At 44.7% G+C, this 25,039-nt stretch overlaps 4 protein-coding genes across 8 annotated transcripts in view; 3 read left to right on the forward strand and 1 right to left on the reverse strand.

Annotated features, from left to right (window-relative positions):
* Positions 1–906: 906 nt before the first annotated feature.
* Positions 907–4,368, forward strand: LOC311270394 (zinc transporter ZIP9). The gene is made up of 7 exons (XM_084375238.1): positions 907–1,187; positions 1,454–1,559; positions 1,767–1,934; positions 2,024–2,080; positions 2,417–2,502; positions 2,597–2,731; positions 2,821–4,368. The coding sequence occupies exons 1-7, from the start codon at positions 1,092–1,094 to the stop codon at positions 3,079–3,081; spliced, it is 909 nt and encodes a 302-aa protein (XP_084231364.1). The 5' UTR covers positions 907–1,091; the 3' UTR covers positions 3,082–4,368.
* Positions 4,369–4,463: 95 nt separating this feature from the next.
* LOC311270393 (coiled-coil domain-containing protein 185) lies at positions 4,464–7,928 on the reverse strand. The gene has a single exon (XM_084375237.1). The coding sequence runs from the start codon at positions 7,683–7,685 to the stop codon at positions 6,012–6,014; it is 1,674 nt and encodes a 557-aa protein (XP_084231363.1). The 5' UTR covers positions 7,686–7,928; the 3' UTR covers positions 4,464–6,011.
* A 793-nt stretch (positions 7,929–8,721) lies between these two features.
* nsmce4a (NSE4 homolog A, SMC5-SMC6 complex component) lies at positions 8,722–13,239 on the forward strand. Of its 4 annotated transcripts, none has more exons than XM_084375384.1 (12): positions 8,722–8,929; positions 9,542–9,622; positions 10,339–10,668; positions 10,769–10,849; positions 10,958–11,088; positions 11,431–11,582; positions 11,901–12,000; positions 12,264–12,354; positions 12,440–12,534; positions 12,628–12,676; positions 12,768–12,853; positions 12,949–13,239. In XM_084375384.1, exons 3-12 carry the CDS (start codon positions 10,461–10,463, stop codon positions 13,012–13,014), a joined length of 1,059 nt encoding a protein of 352 aa, XP_084231510.1. In that variant the 5' UTR covers positions 8,722–8,929; positions 9,542–9,622; positions 10,339–10,460; the 3' UTR covers positions 13,015–13,239. The 4 variants fall into 4 exon arrangements, with proteins under 4 accessions (XP_084231510.1, XP_084231508.1, XP_084231509.1 ...); XM_084375382.1 differs by having other exon boundaries at positions 10,439–10,668; XM_084375383.1 differs by having other exon boundaries at positions 9,546–9,622; positions 10,439–10,668.
* A 1,630-nt stretch (positions 13,240–14,869) lies between these two features.
* tacc2 (transforming, acidic coiled-coil containing protein 2) overlaps positions 14,870–25,039 on the forward strand; it is a 57,893-nt gene continuing 47,723 nt past the window's right edge. The window contains exons 1-4 of one of the 2 annotated variants that reach the window (XM_084375053.1): positions 16,199–16,290; positions 18,629–18,729; positions 19,481–19,549; positions 24,804–25,033. In XM_084375053.1, the coding sequence (XP_084231179.1) occupies positions 18,697–18,729; positions 19,481–19,549; positions 24,804–25,033 (332 nt within the window). In that variant the 5' untranslated portion in view covers positions 16,199–16,290; positions 18,629–18,696. Of the gene's footprint in view, positions 15,273–16,198; positions 16,291–18,628; positions 18,730–19,480; positions 19,550–24,803; positions 25,034–25,039 lie in introns of those variants that run through there. The other variant, XM_084375054.1, reaches the window with a different exon arrangement.

A 25,039-nucleotide genomic window follows, 5' to 3' on the forward strand; every position in this document is an offset into this window, starting at 1 on the left:
AAGCCGTTGAAAATAAAATTCACGTCATACAGGAGTCACTGGTTTCATAGTAGAAAACCGATGTACGCAAGCCAATCAGAGGGCGGGTCTTTGGAGAAAAGCGGTGATATCTATAATAATGGCTGTTTCAGTGGTTTGCTAAACAAACAACAAACTAAAAACATTTTATACAAACAGGAAATTATACTTTCTTTAGATACAACACAATTTAGTTTGTTTACGTCTGACCACTACCCATAGTTTATTTTTCCCCCATCTGTGAGCAGCTCTGGGACTGCACTTGGGGGATAGAGTGCTGAAGTCAGCTCCTTCGCCCACCTTCTGATGGACTGTACAGGAGTCAATGGGAATGGGTTTGGACAAATTGTATTTTGATGCTTTGGCAACATTGTTATTGAAACTTTCATGCCAATAAAGCCCCTTTAAATGAATGGGAAGGGACAAATACATGTTTTATCCTGTTTGAAGTCAGACAGTCCAGTGTGAACGCACAACAACAAGTGTCTACTTGTTTCCTGGATGATATCTCTACTGGTTCTCAACCATTCGACCGCACAGATGTTTTTTTCTGTTTCATTTTTAAAGGCCTGTAGCAGTGAAATGATGTAACACATCACGAGAAACAAAGGCAAAGATCTGAAAAAAAAAAAGATAAAGTGGCAGAAACATTTGTCTCAGTCTCGCGGCCTCCTTCGGGGTTCCCGACCCTGAGATTGGGCACCACTGACTTTCTGTGGATTGGATGCGTGAAACATCTTAGCCTATCAGAAAAGTAGTTAAAATGATGTAGGCTACATTTTTTGTTGTGGGGGGGAGAAAAAAATGGAGGTAGATGATTGGAGGAGCGGGGGTGACGGGGGAGAGGAGGGGAGGTGCAGCACTCCAGTACCCGACGCTGGGTGGGAGGGAGGTGCAGCTGTGGTGAGCAGAGACCGAGGCGCGACGTGGAAGAGGCAGTATGGCACTTGAGGCTCTCACGGTCCGGGTAATAAAACGCAGCGGTATCAGGAGGCAGGCTGTCAGCTGGGAGCAGGATCTGACATGTAGCACGTCTGCACGCTGAGCTGTGTGAGGAGGAACCAGGCGTCGCCATGGACGGAGGGCTGACTATCACTTTTATATCTGTTGCGATGTTTGTGGGCTGTTTTTTCCTCGGATTCATCCCGCTGCTGTTCAGATTCTCCGAGGTGAGACGTTTGACTTTATTTTATTATTCATCATATTACATAACAGTCGTGGTGCTGCGTTAACTGAGCAATGGCACCAAAACCTGCAGTGTTTGCCTTTTTGTCTGTGCTCTCATAAACTTGATTCACACTGGTAGTGTTTTTCCCTTTATGAATGAGTGTTACTGCAGCACTCCGTGCTCTGATGAGTCCTCCCAGCTGAGGTAAATCAGTGGGGGGAAGAATGAATCCCCCAGATGAGCTGAAATCATGTGTCCATCCCCCAGAAAAGCCTGCAGTTTGTGTCCATCCTGGGGGCAGGACTGCTGTGTGGGACAGCACTGGCCGTTGTCATCCCCGAGGGAGTGGGCTTACTGGAAGAGTCATGGAGAGGTGAGCAGTGTGCACAAACTCTTCACACAAACATGAATATGAACTGGATCCTGACCCCATTTCCTTCCTTCCCCTCCGATCACACGCTCTCACCCACCTGCGTTTCACTGAAGCACATGAGGATGAAAGCAGTCTGAACCTGTGCCTCGTTATCTTTTATGTGGATTTGATCAAAAGCTCTGCCCGACCTTCATCTTCTCCCCGCAGCATCCTCCCCCTCCTCTGATGTGCCGTCCGGCCTGAACGCCAGTGGAAAAAACACAACTTCCGCAGAGAGTGGCCCTCCACCTCGGTTCTTCATCGGGGTGGCTCTAACCGTCGGGTTCACCCTCATGTTTGTGGTGGATCAGATCGGAGGTTACCTCTCCACGCAGGGTGAGTTGGCACGGCTCTTTCACCAGCTTCATGTAGCAGAAACCATGCTCTACAGAAATCAACATAACTCGTGCAATGTCTCGTTTCAGCCCAGAAGAACAGTGTGGGCATCACGGCCACTTTGGGGCTGGTGATTCACGCCGCAGGTACTGATACACCCTGACCCGACACTTTCTATTGACCTGTGTTTGCTCAACATACACAAGACCACAAGCATGGAAAATCCCCAAAGAGGCGCTGGAGCTGTTCATTTCCTCATGTGACTCAGCATGTGATTCCTTCACTGTTTGAGACTTTTATGGCTTTACTTTGAGTCTACAGCACAGCGCAGAGTCTAGCTCGGCTCAGATCTGGCAAAACTTGGCATGCGGCATGGCAGAAAGATCAAACCAGACTCATCCATCAGTTCCATGAAAAGGCACAAATGTGCAATAAATAATTTGATTGCTGTGGCCATTAATAAGGTTTTTGTTTGCACGTAGCTGATGGATTTGCTCTGGGTGCAGCTGTGGCCACGGGGCAAGTGACAGTGCAAGTTATCGTGTTTTTTGCTGTGATTCTGCACAAGGTGAGGTTCTCTGAGGGTGACATGTATACTGATCATAACCGCGATGTTATATAGAGCTGGTAATAACACCTGACCTGTCTTTCTTATCTCGTAGGCGCCTGCAGCTTTCGGTCTGGTCTCCTTTCTGATGCACGCAGGCCTTGAAAACAAGTACATTCAGGGACACTTACTGGCCTTTTCAGCTGCGGCACCCATACTCGCCATCGCCACTTACTTCATATTACACGCGGTAAGAAAGCGCACCTCAGCCAAAGAAGACACAGTATATCCCCGGCTTGGTGTTTTGTGTAATTTGATATGATGTATTTGTGTCTGCAGTCTGGCAGTTCATCTCAGAGCCAGCTCGGCGCGACAGGTGTGGGAATGCTCTTCTCTGCCGGGACTTTCCTCTACGTGGCCACGGTGCACGTTCTCCCTGAGATCAGCAGCGGCAAGACGAGCCAACCCCCCTCTGACCTGGAGCACCACGCAGGAGCCGAGCCCCACCAGCAGCGACACCTGGGGCTCCTGGAGAGCCTCACTCTCATCCTCGGGGTCGGGCTCCCGATGGTGCTGGCTCTCGGGCTGCATGACGACTGAGAGAGAAAGTTCATTTCAGTGTGCCACTGACGCTTGTGAGGAAAACTGCGAGCACCTGTTGAATAGACTGCGAGGTGTGAACTACTTAGATGGAGAAGACAATGTGCCTTCGAAGAGAGTTTATCTGGGTCCAGCCATTGTTTGTGTATCAAAAGATCTCTCCGTTGTGTTTAAAGAATTTGATAGCTAATATATTGTCCTCACTGGACAAGTTTTTAATCGAAGGCTGACAAAAAGGGCACAAGGCGTATGTTGCCAAGTTTGAATTCAATAAGCCTTCTTGAGGCCTTTTATAATGCCTGAGACAGATACTAAGCATGGCATGTTCATTGGTGAAATCCCAGCACCTAGATAGACTTACAGGAACCGCCAAATGATCCGATACTATCCGTTACCCAAACAATAGGATATCTGTCGTGCATTTTTAACTATTTCTTAGTTTGTTGAGTCAGGAGTGTGAGAACAGGTCCAGACTTACAGCCTGTAATAGTGCAGATGAACAAAATTCAGAGTCTTTTTGTATAATCTCTTTAGTAGTACAGCTGACAAAGCCTCTTGGATGTGAGGTAGATTAAGTCTATCAAATTGTTACAAACCTTGTATTTGTATTTACAACAGTGATGTTCCACTTTGCACAAAATGCCAATTTCTACATAATGTTGCTTTAAAGTTGCAATGTGTAGGATACGGCCAATCTCCAAACAAAGAGGGGGGAATATATCACCAGGATAGCCGCCAACTGCAGCTCACTGTACTCTTTGCTGTAGATATCTATGGCTGAGGCTACAAGCTGCAGTTAGCTCAGTTAGCCATGCAGTTACCGGCCATTGTTGTATTTTTCTGTTTAGTAAGGAAAAAAGATTTAAGAATATTTTGTTTCTTGACATTTTGTGAGTTTATTTTATTTATTTATTGGACGAAAAAGCTAAGAGAGCTTGTGAAAGACAGGACAGGCTGGGGTTAGCATGCTAACTTCAGTAGACACCTCTGCAGAACAGTGCATAGACGTCTTTTGACAGAACGTCACAACATTCTGTTGATGTTAGTTCATTTTTTTTAATGTTTTAAACTAAAATTCCGGCCACATCTTACACATCGCACCTTTTAATCACATGTGAGTCAGACAGAAACATGTGGCTGACGGTAGGTACTGTACATAACCTCCAGTCACATGTTTCACTCAGAATCAGGGTCATCTCATTTTTACTGACGCCTGCTGTTTCTCTTCCAGTTCCTCCTTTAGTACGTGCAGAAGTTCACATGAAATAAAAACGTCTGCTCATGTCACGATGGCCTATTCCACTCATTAATGTCTTGCTCTTTTAAGTCCTTACACAACATGTTTTGCAAAGTATCTGATGCCAAGTTATTTCAAATGGCCAAAGTGTCACAAGGCACCTGCCTTTCATCAACCACCACTGAGAGATGGACATGGGTGTGCTGAGTGGAACAACTAAATATAGGTATGGAAGCAAAATGTCACACTTTAAAGTATGTTTTATTTATTAAGACGCAATAAAACATACAAATAATATAAAGTTATAAAATCTGAGAAATTGTGAAATACTGAAAGTCTGTTTATTAAAGAATATCTTTACATCATCACACCACAAACGAAGAAATTCAACACACATTTAATTCTACTTTCAGTCTTGATATTTAAATGTTCTGTTAATCCGTTCTAATTATTACACAGATACATTAAAAGCTTTTAAAAATGCCTCTAGTGAAACATGCTTAGAATGTAAACACTATCAAAAGTCATAGGATAAGATAAACACAATGGTCAGTTACACATTAACCATCATTCTGACTCTCCGCCGCTCATCCAGAGCGCTGCAGCTTGGCTCATCTTTAACCCACTTTAAATTTTCCCACAATGCCCCTCTTATCTGCAGCCTTCTGGTGGCTAATGGCTGCTCATATCAAATTAAAAACACTGATGTCAGCTTTCAAGCACCCCAGTGGATACGCACACAATTTAACCCTTCACTCTCTGGCCTGCAGCTGTAGAGTACAGCTCAGCTTTCTGCAGGCTGATCCTGCGCCCCCTACATCCAGGCCACTGCAGGGTGTTACGACACACTGTGTCATGCTGGCTCACTCAATACAAACTGCTTGATTCCATGTACATGTTGCATTCATGTAAAATTATCGCAAGGGGTATGTTTATCTAAGAAAAACAGAGCAGAGATGTTTTCTGTTACTATGTATGGAAGCTCTGGTTATACTGTAAGTTTCAGGTCCCAACTTAGGGGACGGGCCCCCCAAGGAGTCCAAAGATAAATCAACACAGCTTGTTTCTTCTATTATGGAAAACAAATATATATATCTCTGAGATTGTATTAGGACCTTTTTGAGTTTGACTTCCTTCACCAAACCCCCACAGTGCCCCTTTAATATCTGAGAGGCAAAGATCTGTTCACAGACACGAAGGGGCCAGAACAAGACGATTTTATGAGGTCACGAGCCAGAAAATGTTGTGAACCGCTGCTGTTAAGCACTGCTTTAGTTTGTATTATCCTGTCGGGAGGCCAGCACAAAGTCAGAACTCCACAGTTTGATTCTAAACTTTTAGAAATGTATCATTGTAAACGTAGAAAAGGGAAAATATATGGCACAGTCTCAAAGGCTCTCACACTACAGTATCATATCAAATGAAACTGTGGCTTTGTGAGTCATTGTTCCAGGGCCCCTGCAGCTCGGAGCCCCAACATTCACCCTCCAGCTGCACCCTGTTATAACACATCCACATACTTGTGTGGCATGCTCTTGACATTCCCAGACTGCAGATATGAGGGATGCGTTTTAAATATCTGAATTCACTCATTTTACTGCAGCTCCTCTTCTGAGCAGCTGTGGATGAGTCAGTCTGGAGCCTCTGAGAGGAGGCGCACATGTGGAGAGTGTTTGGGAGTTAATCATTCCTGTCATAGTTTCATGCGGCTCATGTAGGCAGTCAGCTGAGCCTCCCGGGCCATCTGATCAAAGGTCCGTCTGTGCGTCTGCTGCCTCACTCTCTCCCTCATGTGAAAGGAGGCCCGAGCCAGCCTGTGCGCCTCCTCCTGGATCTGCTCCCGCTGCCTCCTCAGCCTCTCCCTCCTCCACTCCTTCATGGAGATGTAGCTCTCTCTGACCCTCCTCGCCTCCTCCTCCTCCCTCAGCATCCTCTCCCTCAGCCTCTGGTGGCAGAGCCGCCTGTGTTTGTTGCGCTCCTGTGTCTGCTGCGCTCTGGCCCTGTGCCGGGCCGAGGCGTGCATGGCGGCTCTGTCGGTGCGCCGCTGGCTCAGCTGGACCAGGATCCGTTTGTGTGTGAGCTGCTGGAAGCTCTGCAGCTCGGCCCTCAGGCGAGCTCTCTGGATCTGCTCGTCCTCCTGGACCGACCGCTCCTGCAGCTCCCTCAGCCGCGCCTCCGCAGCCCGGGCGCGCTTCTCGCAGGAGTGGCGCAGCTTCTCCTCAAGTGCGCCCCTCGTCTGCGCCTCCTCTTCCTCCACCTGCTGCTCCACCTGCTGCTTCAGCAGGATGTGTCGTAGCAGCTCCCTGCGGTTCCCCTCCTCCAGCCTCTTCCTCTTCTCCTTCTCCTGCGACACCTTGCTCCTCCTGGCCTTCTGCGCCCTCTCCGCTGCGACCTGTCTCTCCCTCTCCAGCCTCCTTTTCTCCACCTCCCGCTTCTCCCTCAGCAGCTTCTCCTGGTAGACTTTGCGCCCCTCCGCCTCCTTCTGTGCGGCTTCTATCTTCTCTCTGCGCTGCTCCTCCACCTCCTCTTTCAGCCTCCTCCACCTGTCCTCTTGCAGCATCACCTCCTGCTCGAGTTGTCCCGCTTTCTGCTCCTCCAGTCGCCCCCTCAGCCTCCTGCGGGCCTCCAGCTCCTCGTGCCAGCGCTTCACACCCTGCTTCAGTTTCCTCCTCCTCTCTTTCTCGACCTGAGCTCGCCGGGCCTCCTCCTGCCTGCGGGCCTCCTCTCGCTCCTGCTCCTCCTGCTGGCAGAGCTTCAGGGCATCCTGCTCCTCCTGGTGCTTCACCAGCATCAGAGCTGCTATCTTGCGGTCTGTCTCTGACACGGTGACGCACATCTGCTTCCTGATGTCCCTGGTGAGCCTCCGCAGCTGCACCTCGGTCGCTGGGGAGTACCTGAGGTCTCCCAGGCTGATGGTGCTCACGGTGCTCCTGTCTGGGTGAGCAGAGAGCACAGATTTCCCTCTAAGGCACAGATCTGCATATGTGATGGGGCCCGTTGAGTGATCTCCCAGTTTGGTCTCAGGCACCACCTCCAGGCCCGAGACTTTACCGCCTGGCCACCTGTCCTCCTCAGCCGCCTGGATAATCCTCTCCCTCTCCTCGCGGCACATTTGCAAACGCTTCATTCTCTCCTTTTCGTAGGATTCGTGCATGACTCTCACGGCCTCAAAAGGCACGTCGCTCCGCTCCGCAATCCGCTCGTTCAGCGATTTAATGAGAAGTTCAACAGGTTTGACACCGAGCCGCGCACAGGACTGCAGAGAGCGGGGGCTCGTCAACACGTACCGACTGCTCTGTGCAGCGGCCGAGTCGAAGTTGTTCAGGTCCAGGCGAGACCCCGGAGAGGTGGACTTCAGCTCGCCCATGATGGAACAACGGGTAAATTACCTGGACGCAGATTTCAGGTGCTCCAAAAATCGCTTCTGCTCTCGGTCCCCTGCAGCCTCTCCAGCACCACAGGGAGGTCACGGAGGGATTAGCTGAGGCTTTCCAGACAGGCTGCGCTCTCAGCTGTGGATGACAGGCAGAGGCTCGAGAAGTTTCCTCTGACTATTTAGAGACAGCTTTGTTTACAGGCTGCACATGTGAGAAAGTCACATTTATTGACCCATGTGACTAATAATCAGGGCCACACTCCACATCAGTTTACACGTAGCTGAATACAATAAGTAAAATTGTAAATCAATAGTATAATTTTCTATGTTTTGTTTTGTATTCATTTGAATTTCCTGGATAACATATCTGATCCTCATGAACAAAAGTTTACAACAATTTCAGAACGTTTTGCAGAGAGACAGCAAACATGAACACCACAGGTCAAAGCAGCCACGTCAACTACAGTCAACAACAGCCATGAGATGAAGAGGGAGAGCAAGTCCCCAGACTCCCCTAAAAAATCACTCACTTTTGTGAGCTGATGAGTGAAGAGAAACTTTATAAACTTTGTGAAAAGCTACCAATGACGAATTCTTATTTATTTGTGTCTTCTTGTAAATTCGGCAAACGTTATGGCCTCGTTTCTTTAATTCCTGCATCTATGTATGTGTGATATGAGAAATAAAATGCCTTTAACAAAAGCTACAGTGATAATAGTGACATCAATCACGACGGACCCAATTTAAAGGGAACACTCTGCAACTTTTATGAGCCAAATGAGCTTTACAATTTAACTTAATGTGATCATGTTCAGCTAAATTCTCTCTAAACAACGTATTGTGTCAAAAAACAATTTAAACTCTGAAGAGAAGAGACCGTCAACAGCTGGTCGTGTCGGACAGCTGGAAGTGACGGAGGGACGCTTGTGGTTACCGTAACAACAGAACAACGACTTGAACGATGAGAGCGGCTCTGTCGCCTGAAATATTCGTCACGAGCGCCATCTGCCGGTGGAACACGAGCACGACCACACAGTGTGACGTGCTTTGTCTGCCGCCCGCCTACAGGCGGCTGGTGTCAACGGTCACTGAAGTTAGTTTCATATTCGAGAGACGTGTGTAACTAGAAGACTTCACGTCAGACGAGAAATTTTGATACGAAACATTGAAAAGATGAACAAATGAAGAAAAGAAAGTTGCATGTGTCGATTCTGGTCCATGTGTGTGTGAAAAAGGTAATATTATTAAACAATTTCTCTCTCAGTTGTATATTTACTTTGGAATGATTTGTAAGTAAGAATAATGTAGCCAATATTTAGGACTCACAATCAGTTTCATGAGACAGTGCAGTATGATCTCCAATAACAAAATTGATGGTATTTATCAGAATCAGAATCAGAATTCCTTTATTTGTCCCGCAAATGGGGAAATTTCTTTGTCACAGCAGCCAAAGGACAGTAATTCTAAACAATAATAAATAGTAAAAAATAAACAATATAACAAGAAGAAATAGAATTGACTCGTATATACAGTATGTAATTATTTCTTGATTTTCTCAATAAAAACCCATAAAACCACTAGGGTTGTATGCGTTTTCTGATTAACAATAACTTTTTAAATGTTTATTTGTCTTGAAATGTGGCAATGACAGTGTTCACCAAACAACTGTTATTTCTCTATACGTTTATCTATGGTACTATATAGCCTACTTTTAATGCAAGTAAAAAATATAGCTGTTTGGTATTTATATTGTCTTTGTTTTGTGTATTTTTGGGGGCAGAAAATAAATAAATAACATTGTTTAAAAATAGGACGTTATCTTTTTCATTTTCACTTTGATCTGTCAGTTAGGCCACCAATACAAAACCAACTTCATCTTCGTCAACACTGATGAAATCCTCTTGGCGCGCCTTCAGTCTGCAACACAGGTGGGTGGAAGTTACCTCAAAAAAACTAAACAGATCCGGTCCAACAGCAGCCAGAGCACACTGCGAGTTTACTTTTGGTTCGGCCTTTGTTGGGGCCGGAGAGACAAGAATCCTTACGTTCAGCTAAGTCGCTAACACAACTGATTTTGCTAGCTAACATCGACAAACGTTAGCACCAAAGATACAGACGAGTGGAACGAGATGGTTAACTGTGTAGTACTTCCGTGTTTGCGTCAACCGCTGTCCCGGCTTATTTTTGCACCTGTTTCAGCTGATATTTGACTAGTTTTATTTAAAGATAGACGTTTATTTGCTGTAGGGTGTTTGTGAGCCACTTGTTAGCCTACTCACAGTATAGTCAAGTTTGTTATTTGTTGGGTTTTAGTGAACAGATTACGTTAGCGTTAAGTAAATAAGCAATATCGTCCCTCAGTGGCTAACATTATGTGTAGTTAGTTGTCATTTAGCACTTATTCGGCACGACACGATCGGTAGGCCGAATACATTACATTAATCACATGAGGTAATCGACTTATATTTAATTTAACACGAACACAGTTCCCACCTGGCGTACATTGACAAATTAGCTATAAAGTAGCGGGTTTTTATCTTGACTTTTCAAACGTCTTTGGCTATGTTAGGTTTAGCATTGTTTAGAATAACGTTAACAATTTGACAACGACCTCCACAATCACGTGCCCTCTTTCTTCCGTCAGAAGGTGGCGAGCCATCTATAAGCAACTTCCGCAAACAGAAACATACATGTTGTTTATCGGAAGTGTTGCATCAACGCGTTTCCCTCTCAACAACAAACAGCTCGTCCGCGGACTGACTGACGATGAAGAGGACCAGGAGCGGCGGTGATGAGGAAGCTCCCCGGCAGAACGGCACCGCTGGCGGAAGGAGAGGAGAGCAACAACCGCAAACTGACGGGGACAACGGCGGCTGTGACTTCGGCCCAGCTGACCTGCCAGACGACGACAATGACCCCGGACTCAGGAGGGAGATACGGAGCAAGTACAGAGACCTCATCAACTCAGTGCAACGTGAGTGAGACGCACACGCAGACAGGTTGTTGTTGTTGTTGTTGTTGTTGTTGTTTATTTGTTGACACATCTCTGATGTATCCCCTTCTTGTGTTTTCAGAGAATAGGGAAGATATGCTGAGTCCCTCCAACAATAAACTCACAGAAGTTTTAGAAGAAGCAAACAAACTTTTTAAAGATGGTAAGTGTGATACAACTGAACAAATGCTGCTTTTTGGGCTGCAGTCCATCATCATCATCATCTTCATCATCATCATCATCATTCAGTTTGGTTTGTGTTCCTTCGCAGTCCGACAGGCGAGAGAAGCAGCCCTGGACGCCCAGCTCCTTGTTGTGGCCACAGACCTGGGAAAGGAGAAAGCCACCCAGCTGTTCGCTGAGGGCAACACGTTCGATCCCACCGCTTTTGCAGAGCACCTTGTGAGTGAGTTTTATTGTGTATACACGTTATGACTGCGTAGGCAAAGAGCTGGTTTGGGGGAGTTGCGCAATCACAAACCTCTCCTGAAATTAAGCAGTTTATTTTTTTAAACAGTTGAAGTTATCTTAACATGCATTTGCACCTTTAGTCCTTTTAACAGTCATTTACTTAATTTGTTAAGAGTCATATTAAGAGTTATTTCTTTTAATTTTTCACACCCTGAGCATGATAATCATATAACGATATGCATTGTAGAAAATTAGAATGTCTGATTGTAATGCAAGTTCAATAGCAGAACACACTGCGGTGGTCATATCGAGATCTCTCTGCTCCTGCGACAGCTGTCCTTCATGGGTCTCAACCGACTAGAAGACGGGGAGGAAGAGCAGCAGAACGGGGATGCGGTCGATGGCTACCTGCCCAAGGATGCTTGGCACAGAGTGGCCGGGAGAGCAGAGTGCTGCTTCAGGACAGCCCCTTCCTTCCACTACATGTGAGTACCTCAGCATGTTACGTGCCGGCTGAGACATCAGTGTCAGGACCTACAAGCCTATTACAACAACCTCTTATGATGGGAAGTGCACCTTCATTGCCTTGAGATGTCCCCAGAAAAAAACGTTGTTGGGGTTGTGCTGGAGTGCACATTAAGCCTACAATTTGAAAACTGTCAATGTAGTTTGTAGTTTAAACAGGTTTACTATCGCTTTTATTACTTATTACAGGTTCATATTGCATTGTTGCTGGTTTGTTATTGTCCCACAACAGTAATTTCTGTCGCTGACTTTTTCATCCCTGTGGTTCTTTTGATCAGGATGGGTTCATTTCACGCAGAGCCGCCTCCTCCAAAGCAAAGGACGGAACGGCAACGGAAGTTACCAAGCAAGGAAACCAAAAGGATAATGCCCACCCAGGTAGCTAAACTCGCACTGCCATGGCTCCAGTGAACGGGCATTTCGAGGGGTAAACCTGCACCCTCCCTCCCCAAGATCACTAGCTGCTGTCCAGTTTAGCCTTTTAATCAGTAATGGCCTGTTACATGTTAATTCATAATAACACAAGTTTTCTAAGAATGCTGCTTTTTATTTTATAATTGAAGACAATGTTCACATATGTTTAGACTGAGAGGGTTTGATTTCCCAGCTACTTACTGCATCTTGTTACTTTTGTCTGTCAGCTGAAGAGAATGGAAGACTCCCAACAAGAAGCAACAGAGAAAGAAGTTGAAAGGATCCTGGGATACCTGAAGAGTTATTACCAAGATGATCGTGAGTTTGAAGTCCACCTAATGGATGTTAACATTTCACCATTGTGTTTTTTTAATGTTCTCATGTGTGTTTGTTTGTACAACAGCAACATCCCCAATATCGTATTACGAATTCGTCATCGACCCCAAGTCCTTTTCGCGAACAGTAGAGAACATTTTCCACACGTCCTTTCTGATCAGGGTGAGCTGTTTGTGCTGTCAAGTTTGTTTCAGTTGAGCTTGTTTGCCCTCTAGCGACGGTTAGCAGGCGTGACAGTGTTGTTTTGTGTTTCAGGATGGTTTGGCACGGATGTATCTGGATAATGCTAAATTGCCTTGTATAGGTGAGAAGATGTAACATTTGGTTGTGTTATTCTTAATAATGAAATGGCTTTTGGTGAATTATTTTACCAGTGTTGTTTTTTTGTGTCTCAGCGCCTGTAGAGGAGGGGGAGGTGGAAGCTGGAGGATCCCAAAGCCGTAAACAGTGCATCGTCTCTTTCAGCCCAAAGATATGGAAGGTTAGCAAACGTTGGCCCGAACACAGAGAAGTATTATCCTCTGTAGTATTATGCTTCCGTACATAATTTTAATGTAACCACTGTTTCTTTCCCAGGAGCTCATAGATGCCTTCGACATCACAGACACGATGATTCACCCTCCAAACACGCAGACTGAGTGAAGGACCCTGCCACGTTTTGTTCGCTGAAAATTAACATTGTTTTTAGGTGTGTCATGTTTCTTGTTTTATTTCTAAATAAAAAAAGTCAAACTGTTTGACAAATTTGCAAGGTCCCTGTATAGGTCACACTTGTAAAGTGTGACTGGTGACTCGGGATCATATTTTATTTTAAATTTTTACGGTTTTTAAATGTTTGAATAATAAAAAGAGAAAGAAGAGAAAGCAGCTCCTGTTGTGTTGTGCACATTTATAACATGTGGAGAGCACCGGTGTTGAAAATTGTTTGATAGCTAATTTTATTCAGCAGAATGTAAAATATACTGCATTTCAGAACAGCTAATCAATATTTATTAAGGATTCTACTGATGAGAAAACATATTCATTGGTAACTCCCTTAAGATTGTGAGAAAACAGTACAAAATATAACAACATGAGTCATCTTTTTTAAAAGTAACAATGAAGTACAACTTGTGTGTGTACCTTTACCCTAGTGATAGTGATATGCTGCTTGATCACCAATCAACATCATTTGCGCAGGGCGCACAATATAAATCAGCCTGATAAATTCAAGCCCAATAATGAGTATTGTAAATTATTGGCTATTCATCAGCTAAATTTATTTCATTGACCAATAGCTGCTGTATGTGTTGTCGTCATTTCAGCTAACTTCCTGTCCGTTTTGGAGTCAGCAATCCCCCCTCCCTCCCCTCTACTTCACCAAACTTGCACAACTTTCTTTTTTTGAGGCAGCTCTCTTGGCCTCCTTATTTTTCCTTCCTTTGTTTTTTATCACTTGGCCTATTTGGTAGTAAAAGTGTCACAGGGAGCGCTGTAATTGGTAGCTTTCCCTGTTCCATAGCCGGTGTAGGTACCAGAACAGGAGGATCCTGCTCTCTGTGTCCTGCCCAAGCAGACAGGACTGCGAGTTCTCCGTCCTGATTGGATAAAGCAGGCAGGGATACCGGAAAATGTATTCTACTCTCTCTTTTACTCCATGAGCAGGGGGAGGGGAGACGTGGGTTACTGATTGAAGACTGTATTACAGTGATTTAACGCTTAATTTAATAAGAAAATAATGCTCTCAGCAGCACACACAGATACAGTAGGTGGTCATTTGCAATCCGCCAATAAACAGGAGAAGTGCAGCATGCTGTTGTTGCTGCTGGGTAGAGCCATGCAGTGTAGACTAGAGGAAAACAAATCTAATTAGAGGTATGGAATATAATCATCTGACTCAGTACATCTTAGTCTTTGGTATCTGCTAATGTGCATAAACCAGAATTTTAGGGTTTTTGAAATAAAAAAAATGGGAAATGATCAGTTATCTAATTGGTATCAACCAAGAGAAGCAGGTAGTTATCCGTTATTGCTGAAATAAAAATCCATATCACACATCTCTGGGTTAGGCTGGAGTGTTCAGAAAATCTGCCAGCACTTTCATCATTTTGCTCCCAGATGATGAGGACAAGTCCAAAAAACAGTCTGTCATTTTTAATTTCAAAGAAAACACACTGTAGGCGGTTAAACTGAGTCCTGAGGTATGTTGGGAAAAAATATACTCAGGATCCATGTAGCTGCTCTCATTGTACAAATATGTAGGCAACAACAGACAGACCGGAGCTAACACAACACATAATGCTTCAGTCTGTTTTGGCTGATATTGTCCCTCTTGCTCTATTTTGGCTGAGTGAACTTCACTGTGATCACATTTCACTGGATGAGCACTATCGTGCATCCTCATCACGATGATGTACCACCATCATCCCTGCCATCTCCAGGGTCTTTTAAAGCGACAGGCACCCTTTATGCTGCCTCCCATCTCTTCCTCTCTCCCTCTCTGAGCGTTTTTCCCTCCAAAGCAGAGCTTCAGTCTGCTCACCCGTGCCGTGATGTGAGGCAAAGCTGCACATGAGGCTGGAAAGAGGAGCTCCCTTTTTTTTCACACTCACTTGATCAAGCTGGACTCCTTACGTCATGTCGATTTTATATAACAATGGCTTGAAAATACATGTCACAGGCGCACCATGGGCGATGCAGTGAGGAGCGTTTATTAGCCACTTGCAGACACAGAGGCGTGCACACACACTCACTCTGTAGCTCCAGCACAGATCTGCCTGCTCTGGCAATGCTGACTCTGACTGACAAGGATGCAGTTCTGCAGGAAGGTGCTCTGCCAGCCGTGTAGTGCCAGAGTCACTTCACCAGAGGAGGACATGGAATACAAGATGGGGAGCTGCATCAGAATCTCACGCCGCCAGGTAAACACAGGAGAGGCTGACTGCAGTGTAGCATCGATGCCTGTGTGACTGAGCGAGAGAGAGTGTGGAAGAGGAGCTGGAATAAATTGTACTGGTGAGGGGCTGAGAGAAGGTGTACTCTAGTATTGGAGGAGGGGCGACGTCAGGGAGGAAAAGGAGCCGTGGAGGCGAACAGCAGGGGGTGAGGGAGGGAGGAGGAGTATAAAAGTGAGAGGGTGATGCTGATGTGGTGGAGGGAGACGGAAGGCAGGTTGACAAACGGATTGAACACAGGCAGCTGACAGTGGAGAAACCTGCAGGGCAGGACAGGAGGGAACAAGTGTGTTTAGAGGAGGCTGTGACGACTGTCACAAACAGAGCTGATCAAATCAGTGGTATTTATAGGGATGATAGAAATGGCCACAGACTGGGCACTCAGCTCAAGATGGCCTCTGTGATGATGATATAAAAGCTCCCAAAATACATTTCAAACCCTCTGTAGTCTAAATCTGCAAGTTTGTCTCTGGTTCGCTTTGTTATTTCTGCCATTTTTAGGTTTTTTGTACTGCAGGTTTGTGGTTGTGCGAGTGTGTTTGAACTGCTGGACCCTGTGGACGGAAGGGGAGGCCTTCAGAGGGCATCAGCACACGAGTTAAGAGGATGAATACATGGGAAAGAAGCTGGAGAGATGTAATCAGTCCAGGAGGAGGTCTGACACCTCCTGTTTGTTTACAGTGTTGCCTTAGAACTATTTCCCCCCTCCGGCCTCCTGACCGGCCTCCTGAGCCTCAGTCGGAGCAGGTGACCCCCCTCACCATCATGGCTCCCCTAGCTCCAGTTCAATCCCCTCCCTTCCTCCTGTCCCCGACCTGTGTCCACCCTCCACCCCTCGTCCTCTCCTCCCACTGAGCTTGCATTCAAAAATAGCAACAGAGGGACCGGGGCTCCAGAAACAAGTCTGACAGTAAACACAGAGCAGAGGGCTTTGTGAAAAGCTTGAGGCAGACACTGTGTGGGGACAAGTCTCTTGTTTGCAGTGGTGAGTAGCACAGAATTGGTGCAGATTTTGGATTGTTTGGTTTATAGTCGTCCTTCAGGTGGAGGAGGGTGAATATATGAAAGTGGGGGGACAAAGGGGAGAAGGTGGGGTTTGTTAAAGCTTGTACTGAAATGCGTGTGACTGTGTTTTGCTTCTATTAACATCTCATTTAATGTAGTATGTTCATTTCAATGTATGTACTACAGTTACCTTGGCTGCTATGCTTCAAATCTGCTGTGCACCTGCGTTCTTGGTCCGTTTCTTTATGAGTAAGAATCTATTATATATCATAAATACAGGATTCTGTTTAGTTTAGAAGTTGTGTTCCTGCTGGGTTTTTGTGTCAGAGGGGTCAGATTTAGGGCAGGAAACAGTGACCTCACACTGCAGGTGTCTAAGCACTGACATACAGTGCTCGTCCAAACCCACAAGAGCTTAAAAGATGGCTCATGTTGAGTGACTGACGGGCCGACGACGAGGCGAGAGGGGGACCTGGCAGCAGTCTAATCATATGATTTGCCCCGGTGCTTTCCTCGCTGCCAAAAAGCCCTGAAACACTGCCGCCGGTTAAAGTGCACACGCTTCCACAGTGTGTTGGGGGGGGGTGAAATTACACCCCATTCACACAAATAGAAAGCAGGTGGGCATGGGAGAAGAGTTGGCACACCACAGAATAAGTGAGGATTAAGATGTAAGGGACAGATATTAATTTCCCCATGGGACAATCATAGGACAAATGAAAAAGACATTAAAATTCACACAAACACACACACACACACACACACACACAGAATTCAAGTATACAGCCTCTAAATTTGTGTGGCAATAAAGTGTGCATGACTAATTGTGCACAAGACCGGAATAAAGACTAACAGCAGTGGACAGGGCACAACTCTATTTATAAAGTCGTACATATTCAGGTCAGTGCTTTCTGACTATACACAGAGCTACGTACAGTCCCTGCAGTCATATGAGGAATGCACAAACAACCTTCCTGTGTGAGCCGTGTTTACTGCTCAGCTGCAGTTCATGCAGCAGAGGAACGCTCATGTGACAGAAAGAAAGATGGTCGACAGAGAATATTCAATTACATAAGTGATTCTATCCGTATTTGATATAAAATTAGTGCGTGGTTGAGAGCTGCTGTCCATTTCCTTTAACCTTTCAAAATAAAATGAAAAATCAAATTATAGATGCTCCTGTTAGTTGACAGACTGCACACTGCTGGAAGCCAAGAGACACCACAATCTGTTATTTACAACGTGAGGATTATTTTACAGCCTCAGTCACTGTGTCAGTATGCTACAGTCACTCAGGCCCTGTTCAGACCTGGTGTTAAAATCCGTTCTGAGTGATCCGATCATAAGGGGACAGCTCGAAGTACAGGTGCACATGCCCCAAATGCCACCTGCCAACATTTAGCAGATGTTTGAACAGACTTTTTTCAACTGATTTCACCATCGACACTAAATTTATAAAAGAAGACAACATTTTATCATTGGCAAACATGTCAAATTTGACAAATATAGGCTATACTTTGTCCCCGTCCCCAGACTCCCATAAGAAATTGCACAATTTTGTACGTTTTTGAGTTAGGAGATACTTTATAAACTTTCTGAAATGCTTTCTATGTCAAATCCTTATTTATTTGGGCTTTCTTGTACATTCGGCAAATGCTTTACATGAAATCCTGATTTCTTTGTGTAAAAAACATTGCGTCTGTTTGTCCCAGTGATGTATGTGTTTATTTGCGTGTAGAGTTGATACGCATGCTAATGCCAGGTGTGAACTGACGGACTTGTGAACTGAGCTGTCCGCCTGTGAGTGAATCTCTCAGGACGAATGTTAATACCAGGTCTGATCTGGGCCACAGTCAAATCACATGGCACAAAATGACAGACTGCATGTGAAGATGTTTTTATTCTAGGAAGCTATGCCATTTGTTAGACGTAATTTAGACCAGATGGGGCCTGCTCATCACAGTAACTCACTGCAGCGAGAGTTAAATGTGTCTGATGTTTCCTTACAGTGATCTCAACTTCTATGATTGATAGATATTTATTCTACAGTATCAATGAGGATGTTGTTCCTGCTTTTAAGCCCACACCGGCCGAGTCAAAGCCTGCCCTTTGCTCCTGGAGGGAGGTCTTGCCTCACATGTCCCCTAATCTTTGAAACAACACACACTTACCATTCTCCCTCCCTGCTTGTTCAACCTCATACCACAGACCTCTAATCCTGCAGGGCATGAGTGTGTGACCACCGAGGGACCACAGATCCCCTGTTCACTCTGCGTGTGTCTGCGAACAGTCGTTTGCTGATGGTCCTTCTGTGCTAGTGTCTTTCAGCCAGCTGATGTGAGAGGCTGTTGGTTTGGGCAGTCGTGGCCCTGCAGCTGGCTGAGCCATGGGGAACGAGAGCAGCACAACTGAGGCGTTGGTAAGGGCAAGCTCGCCGGGATTTGCTGCTCGCTGCCCTCCGTGCTGCCATACATGCCTTGAACTCTTTGGTGCACGGAGGACTAACAAAACTAACACTTACTCGCTTAATTACTAACTGTTGGCTTCAGTAAAACACATGGGATGTGCATGGAGCTCTGGACTCCGTGTACATTCCCATGTTTAATTGAGGCTCGTCTAATAAGCACTTAGAAAACATCTCTTGTTCTAATTTGTGGTTAACTGGGGGAGAGCAGAGATACATGCCATTACTGCTACACAGCCTGATACTTCCAAGCTTGCTTTAATGCATCTTATAAAATCCATCATTCTTTTTAATGGTTGGAGGGCCATTACTGTATGTGTGCCTCCAGATTGCATGTAGAATTATTGTTGCAATGAACCTGTTTCAAGCATTGCTTTTTGCTGTACTTGTGTACTTTGTCACAGCAGTTACAAAAAAAAAGACAGCTATAGAGAAAAAATACAATTTCCACATGTGACTGGAGGACTTCAGCAGTGGAATTTGGGATTATCTTAATAGGATTAACATAAACATTTGTCTCTGAGCTATAGACTGAAGAAATGTGCACTGGACCCTCACTGGATGTGATTGTGGAGTGGGTTTAACATTCTTAACTTAGCCTTAAAAACAACTGTGATTTGTTCTCAGTGCATACCACCGCTATATGCTGTACAGGAGGTTTTTCTCTTTAAGATCTCTTGTTGAACTCTTTCATTCCCCATTACAGCCAGAAGAGGGCGCTCCAGAAAATGTTGTTCTGTTTCCACCTCAGGAAAATCAAAATGACTACCTACAGGTACAATATCTGTGTGTGAGAGAGAGTGTGTGAGTGTGAGCCTGAGGAGATGAAATCTTGTGTATTCCATGCAAACATGAAACTTTAACATTTTTGTTATAGGGCTCAGTAGTGCGCCCTGAAAACACACACATTTCCTCCTCCTTGCTGTTGATATACTGAAACTCAGTGTCATTTAACTGACTTTGAAAGGGGGGCAGCCTTATGCTGTGCTCAAATAAACATACTACTGTTCTATTTAGTATATCAGAAAAAGATTTAGCGTGTCAAATGCAGTATGCCGAAAAATACCAGGACGTCCAACTGCATCTTTCCTTGCTGTATGCAAGCAAACTGGACTGATGTATGAGCAAAAGGGTCAAAGTTCAAAGTGCAATATTATGACAAAGGAGTATGTCCCAATCGTCCCAACTTTTATCATACAAAGCAAAGCGATCATACTTAGGCTCTGACTTGGAAAGAGGAATGGAAAGAGGAATATGGTGAATATGAGCAGATTTCAAACCTCTTATATCTTCTACATTTGTGTCAGTGTGTGTTTTACGCTGTGTTGAGCCTGTTAGATGTGGTTCACTTTTAGTCCTTTTGTTATTGTAACCAAATGTGTTCAACATCGGAAATGGTCACAAGGTCGCAAAAATCCACATGAGATAATGCTTATATTGTCGTAAATCAGTCACAGGTGACATTTACTACCTCAGCGCACTGACAGCTGTTAGTCTGAAGGATCACACTGTGTTTAAAATGCCAGGAGTGCTAGTTAGTTAAGTGTCAAGGAGAAGGTGCTGTCATGTGCAATTGTACTTGTCTGGACGCCTATTGCTGCCATTCCAGGAAAAGAAAAATACATCAGTATCACATTATATCGAGAACATTTAAGATATTTATATGAAGGAAAAACTTATCAAGCTATAACAAAACACCTTTCTTGTTATAGCTTGTGATAACATATTGTTATAACGCAGAGCGTCTCACGCTACAATAAGTGGAGCCCCGCGGTTATACTTTATCTACTGACTAATATTATCGACTGATATCGGCCTCTCACAGATATATCAGTAGTGGTTTACGTGTTGCCTGACATGCGCTGATATGAAAACTTTCTATTTATAGATTATAATGCAGAAAAAGATGCTTGGGATCGTTAATAGTTATTATATTCCCAGTGAAGCTTGTTGTTTCAGTGCACTGATGTCATTTTAGACATAAAAGTTGATTTAAAAACTTTTAAATATCCTGCCTCTGATATTTATCTTTGCCAAAAGTGTTTGAGGGATCATTGCAAAAAAAACATTTGTATACCAGCTGATATATCAATAACACAAGTTTTATTTACTTGCTAACACAGTATCGGCATCAGCCCCAAAAATTCAGTTGGGCTCCGAGTCTAAGACACTTTCATGTTTTAACACAATATTTTCACATTATGTTTATAATTTGAAACGTTTAATCCTATTAAAAGATAAATAGTATATTATTGTAACAAGAAGGGTTTGTTGTCACAATGTGATAAATTCGTATGACATAGTAACGTGAAAACATCTTGTTTTAACAATAAACCTTTAACGTTATAAAATGGTACTGATCCGTTTTTCTTTTTCTGGCATGTTAGTAAAACACTGCCGTGTCCTGGTGATGTCAAACCTCAGCAACACTTAGAGGTCAAAGCTGAGTGAAGTAGGAGCTTCTGTAATGCAGGAGGATGTTGTGTGTCTGAATGTAACCAAAGCTTCTTGGAGTTGTAACCTGATCCCCACTCAGGGGGTCACTGCAGGCCCGACCCTTGGCCTAATTCCCAGTGTTCACCTGCAGAGGCACTGTCAGCCTGTGCAACCAGCATGGAAGAGAGAGGAGGGAGGGCAGAAGTGGATAGGGAAGAGGGGAAGAAAGAAAAAAGAGGGAAGGGAGACAGAGGAGGAGGAGGGAATAGAAAGAGAGCTGAGTGGAAAGAGTGTACATTAGAGGGGGAGGAGTGTCTCAGCACTTCACTGTGGCCAGCCCAGTCAAGTCAGTCAGTCCCACCAGCAGCAAGCTTTGTGTTTATCAGTGCGTGGTAGTGTAGTGTTTCTACACTCCACACACACACTGCAGGAGTTTGAGGAGGCTCATGGAAATTTAACAGGGGAGCGGCAGCAGCAGAAGAAGGACAGGACAGGACTGTGGAGAGGAGGAGGAGGAGGAGGAGGAAGTTAGCTGAGTCAGTACAGAGAGGGAGCGTCAGCAGCAGCATGTGTTGCAGCATGTTTGTGTCCTCTGGCCCCTTCAAAACACTGAGCCCTGCAGAGGCTGCCTGTGCAGCGAGCAAGGTAGCAGGGTAGCAGAGGAGCTGCACTGCACTGTAGAGTCACCTTCAGCACTGTGGAGGAGCACAGCAGGCTGCTGGGTAAGTGCAACACAGGGATGGTGGGGTGAAACTTGGAGGGATAGAAAGAGTGGATGTGTTGTTTAATGTTTGTGTGAGAGGCTCCTGTTCCTGTGTGTTACAGTCATGTGTGAAGCATTACAGTTGCGTTAGCACATGGGCTCCTACACATTGAATTAACAGTGGGGGGATCACTTACTGACTGCTGGACAAGTAGCCAGGCAACCACAGCTTGCTTTCTGTTTTGTTCCTGTGGGTTAATTAATAACAGACAGAGGCTCAATCTGAAATGTGGGCAGTGCTTTTTCCACCAGCATCTTCACACAATGGGCAAGAATATAGGAAATAGTGGCTGTGAACTTGGACACGCACGCTGTTTTTGAGTTGATATCAGTGGAGGTGTTTAAAGTGAGAGCTCAGGCAGGAAACAGGAAACCCAAGACACGTCAACATACAGCTCTAACATGAGAACAGTGGGTTCATCTCTGCATGTATGACCAGTTAAGGTGTGGAAGATTTCTTTCACAGCAGTAGGCAGATCACAGGCGTTCAGAGTGACACTGTGTTGATCTCTGATGTTTTATGTTCTCTGTTTTTTTTTTTGTCTGCAAGAAAAGTCTAAATTAGCAAGTTTAAAAATAACCTAATGTGGCTTTCAGCCCTGCGTACAGTGATGTGAAGAGAGAAAGAGAGGGTGCATGGTTTGCAGTTTTGACAGTTTTAAAGGTACAGTCAGGATTTTGAACGGCTTGTATTCGCGTGTGAGTAACACAAGAGATCCTCCATTTGTGCTGGATGCGTCATTCAACGGAGGCTTTTTGTAGTGGTCATACAGGTGAGGTCAGTGACTCAAAACACACACAGCTTTACTTGTTCATCTGTCTCATCCACAGCGTCCACGTCCAGTTAAAGGGGCAGTATGTAGTATTGGAAAAGGGCAATAAGGTCCCCAGAACACTGTTTGAAGCTAGAAAGGAGGCAGGGTCCGCCAAATATAAACAAAGTAGAACAGTATGAAACTGTGTTGTCCTTTAAGGTCAGTTTGTTTATTCACTCATGAAGATAGAGATAGCTTGTTTATTAAGTTTGTTTAAGCATGATTAAAATGTCTTCCCAAAAACTACATAGTGCACCTTTAAGTACAGGACAGAGATGGAGCGAGAGCATGAGGTATGTTTTGGACTCTGTTTTCTTGAAGCTGAAGCATAATATGTAATTGTTTTTTTATTCAATCAATGTAACGCAAATTTGGCTTGAAAATGGTTTGTTGGATTAAAGCATAATAACAACTTAAAGGCAGACTGTGCAGGGTTTGTTGGTTGCTTGTTTGTTAAGAAACCAGCCGTAATAAACAGCTCTGGAGAGATATAGTTGCTTCGCCATGCATCAACCCAAAGCATCAGTATTTGTCCACCTAGAAATGACACTCAAAAATCTTAATACTTAGAAAAAGAGGAAATAAAGTTAGAAGGGAGGGTCTCTGCAGATACAGACACTGCCACACACCTCCACTGGGTCATGAGTGAAGACTGGGGGTTATATTAGATTGTTTTTTGGGGAAAATCCCACATACTTTACCTTTAAATGAGCAAAATAGATATAGCCATAAACAGTGATGCAAGTGTATAATAGAGAAAGTATAAATATAAATACATTTGTCTCCAAAACTGTGTAAAGAATTGATTTGCTCGTCATTTCAGCTTGTCATGATAGTCACCCTTGCTTGTGCGCAGCCATGCTGTCTACTCGTGCTTCATAAATAATGAATGAACGGATTCAATTCTAAATCTCAGCAGTGGAGAGCTCCACCGCAGTCGTGTTGTATCCTTCTGTTCTCACATCCTAACTCAAGAAAGCAGGATCTCTCTGTAAGAAACAGCTCATGTGCACATGTTCCCGACACACTGAGTGTTAGAGGTTAAATAGCTGCACGTTTATATGTGTCTGTGCAAGTGCACGTTCGTCCACCTGCACTTGCATTCACCTCAGTTTATGTCTGAGTGGCAGAAATAAGGGAAAGCTTTCCCTCTCTGAACTAAGGGCAGACTATGTGGGAGAAATTCCATCACACAGTTTGAATGTTGTGTGTTGTGAGGGCAGTGTTGCTGCAACGCGATGCCACAGCCAAGTGTTGTGGTGTGTGGCTGTGGTTGGACTCTGTCCATCTGTCAAACAGAAAAAGCGAAAACAGCCAAGGCCAAGTGCTCCATGTTGTGTCCGCGCATGAGGTTTCAAGCCGGATTAAGTCGCATTATAAATGCAAATCTCCACAGGTTGTTTCAGAAAGGGATTGGCTTGGATCAAGGGACATCTCAATTATTTACTCGGGATAAAGGAAAGAGTTAAAGACTGGAAATGTAAGATATCTACTCTAGACAATGATTAAACCACATGTATGATTATGCTTGTCACAGCCCAGCAGAACTGGTTTGCATTAAATGATTAGTCGCTGGGTAAAAATTGTATTGACAGCCTGGGAAAACTAATAGAGCAGACTTCCTCGTGAAGTAGAAAACACCAGACTGCTATGATCATACAGTTGATTTACTATGATTTTAATTTCTGAATTGTACTTAGTAGTAGTAGAGATTAGGCTGATGTCATAAATTTGAGGCTATAATCCTGAAATTAATCCTTGAATCTCAGTAATAGTAATAGAAAAGCACGCTGACGGACACAAATAAGCAGTTTGAGTGGAAGGCCAAAGCGACCTGTGCATTACTACACAGCCTACACTTAATAGTTTAACACATGGGTGGAGTTATTTGTTTGTGATGTTTGGCTTTGAGCTTTAAATCCCCAGTTGTCACCATGTTTGCCCGCAACATGCTCACACTTGTTTAAGTAAACACCATCATGCAACAGAGACGATAATACTTCACTGTCCCACAGGCTGAAGCTGAGAGTTCAACCCAGAGAGACGAGAGGGGGCTGCTGACTGGAGCCTCCACCAGCCAGCAGAGTCTGCTGTCCCAACCAGTTCTCCCAGACGTCCCAGTCGTCACCGGGGTGGAGGAGAGCGGGAGTACAGCTGGAGAGGAGGAGGACCTGGAGTTTCCTCATGACCTGCTGCCCAGCCTAGACTTCAGCAGTGAGCTCAACATCTGGGAGTCCTCGCTAGGGTAAGT

Source organism: Pagrus pagrus, assembly GCF_965226575.1.
Source record: "Pagrus pagrus genome assembly, chromosome: 15".
NCBI classification, from domain to species: Eukaryota; Metazoa; Chordata; class Actinopteri; order Spariformes; family Sparidae; genus Pagrus; species Pagrus pagrus.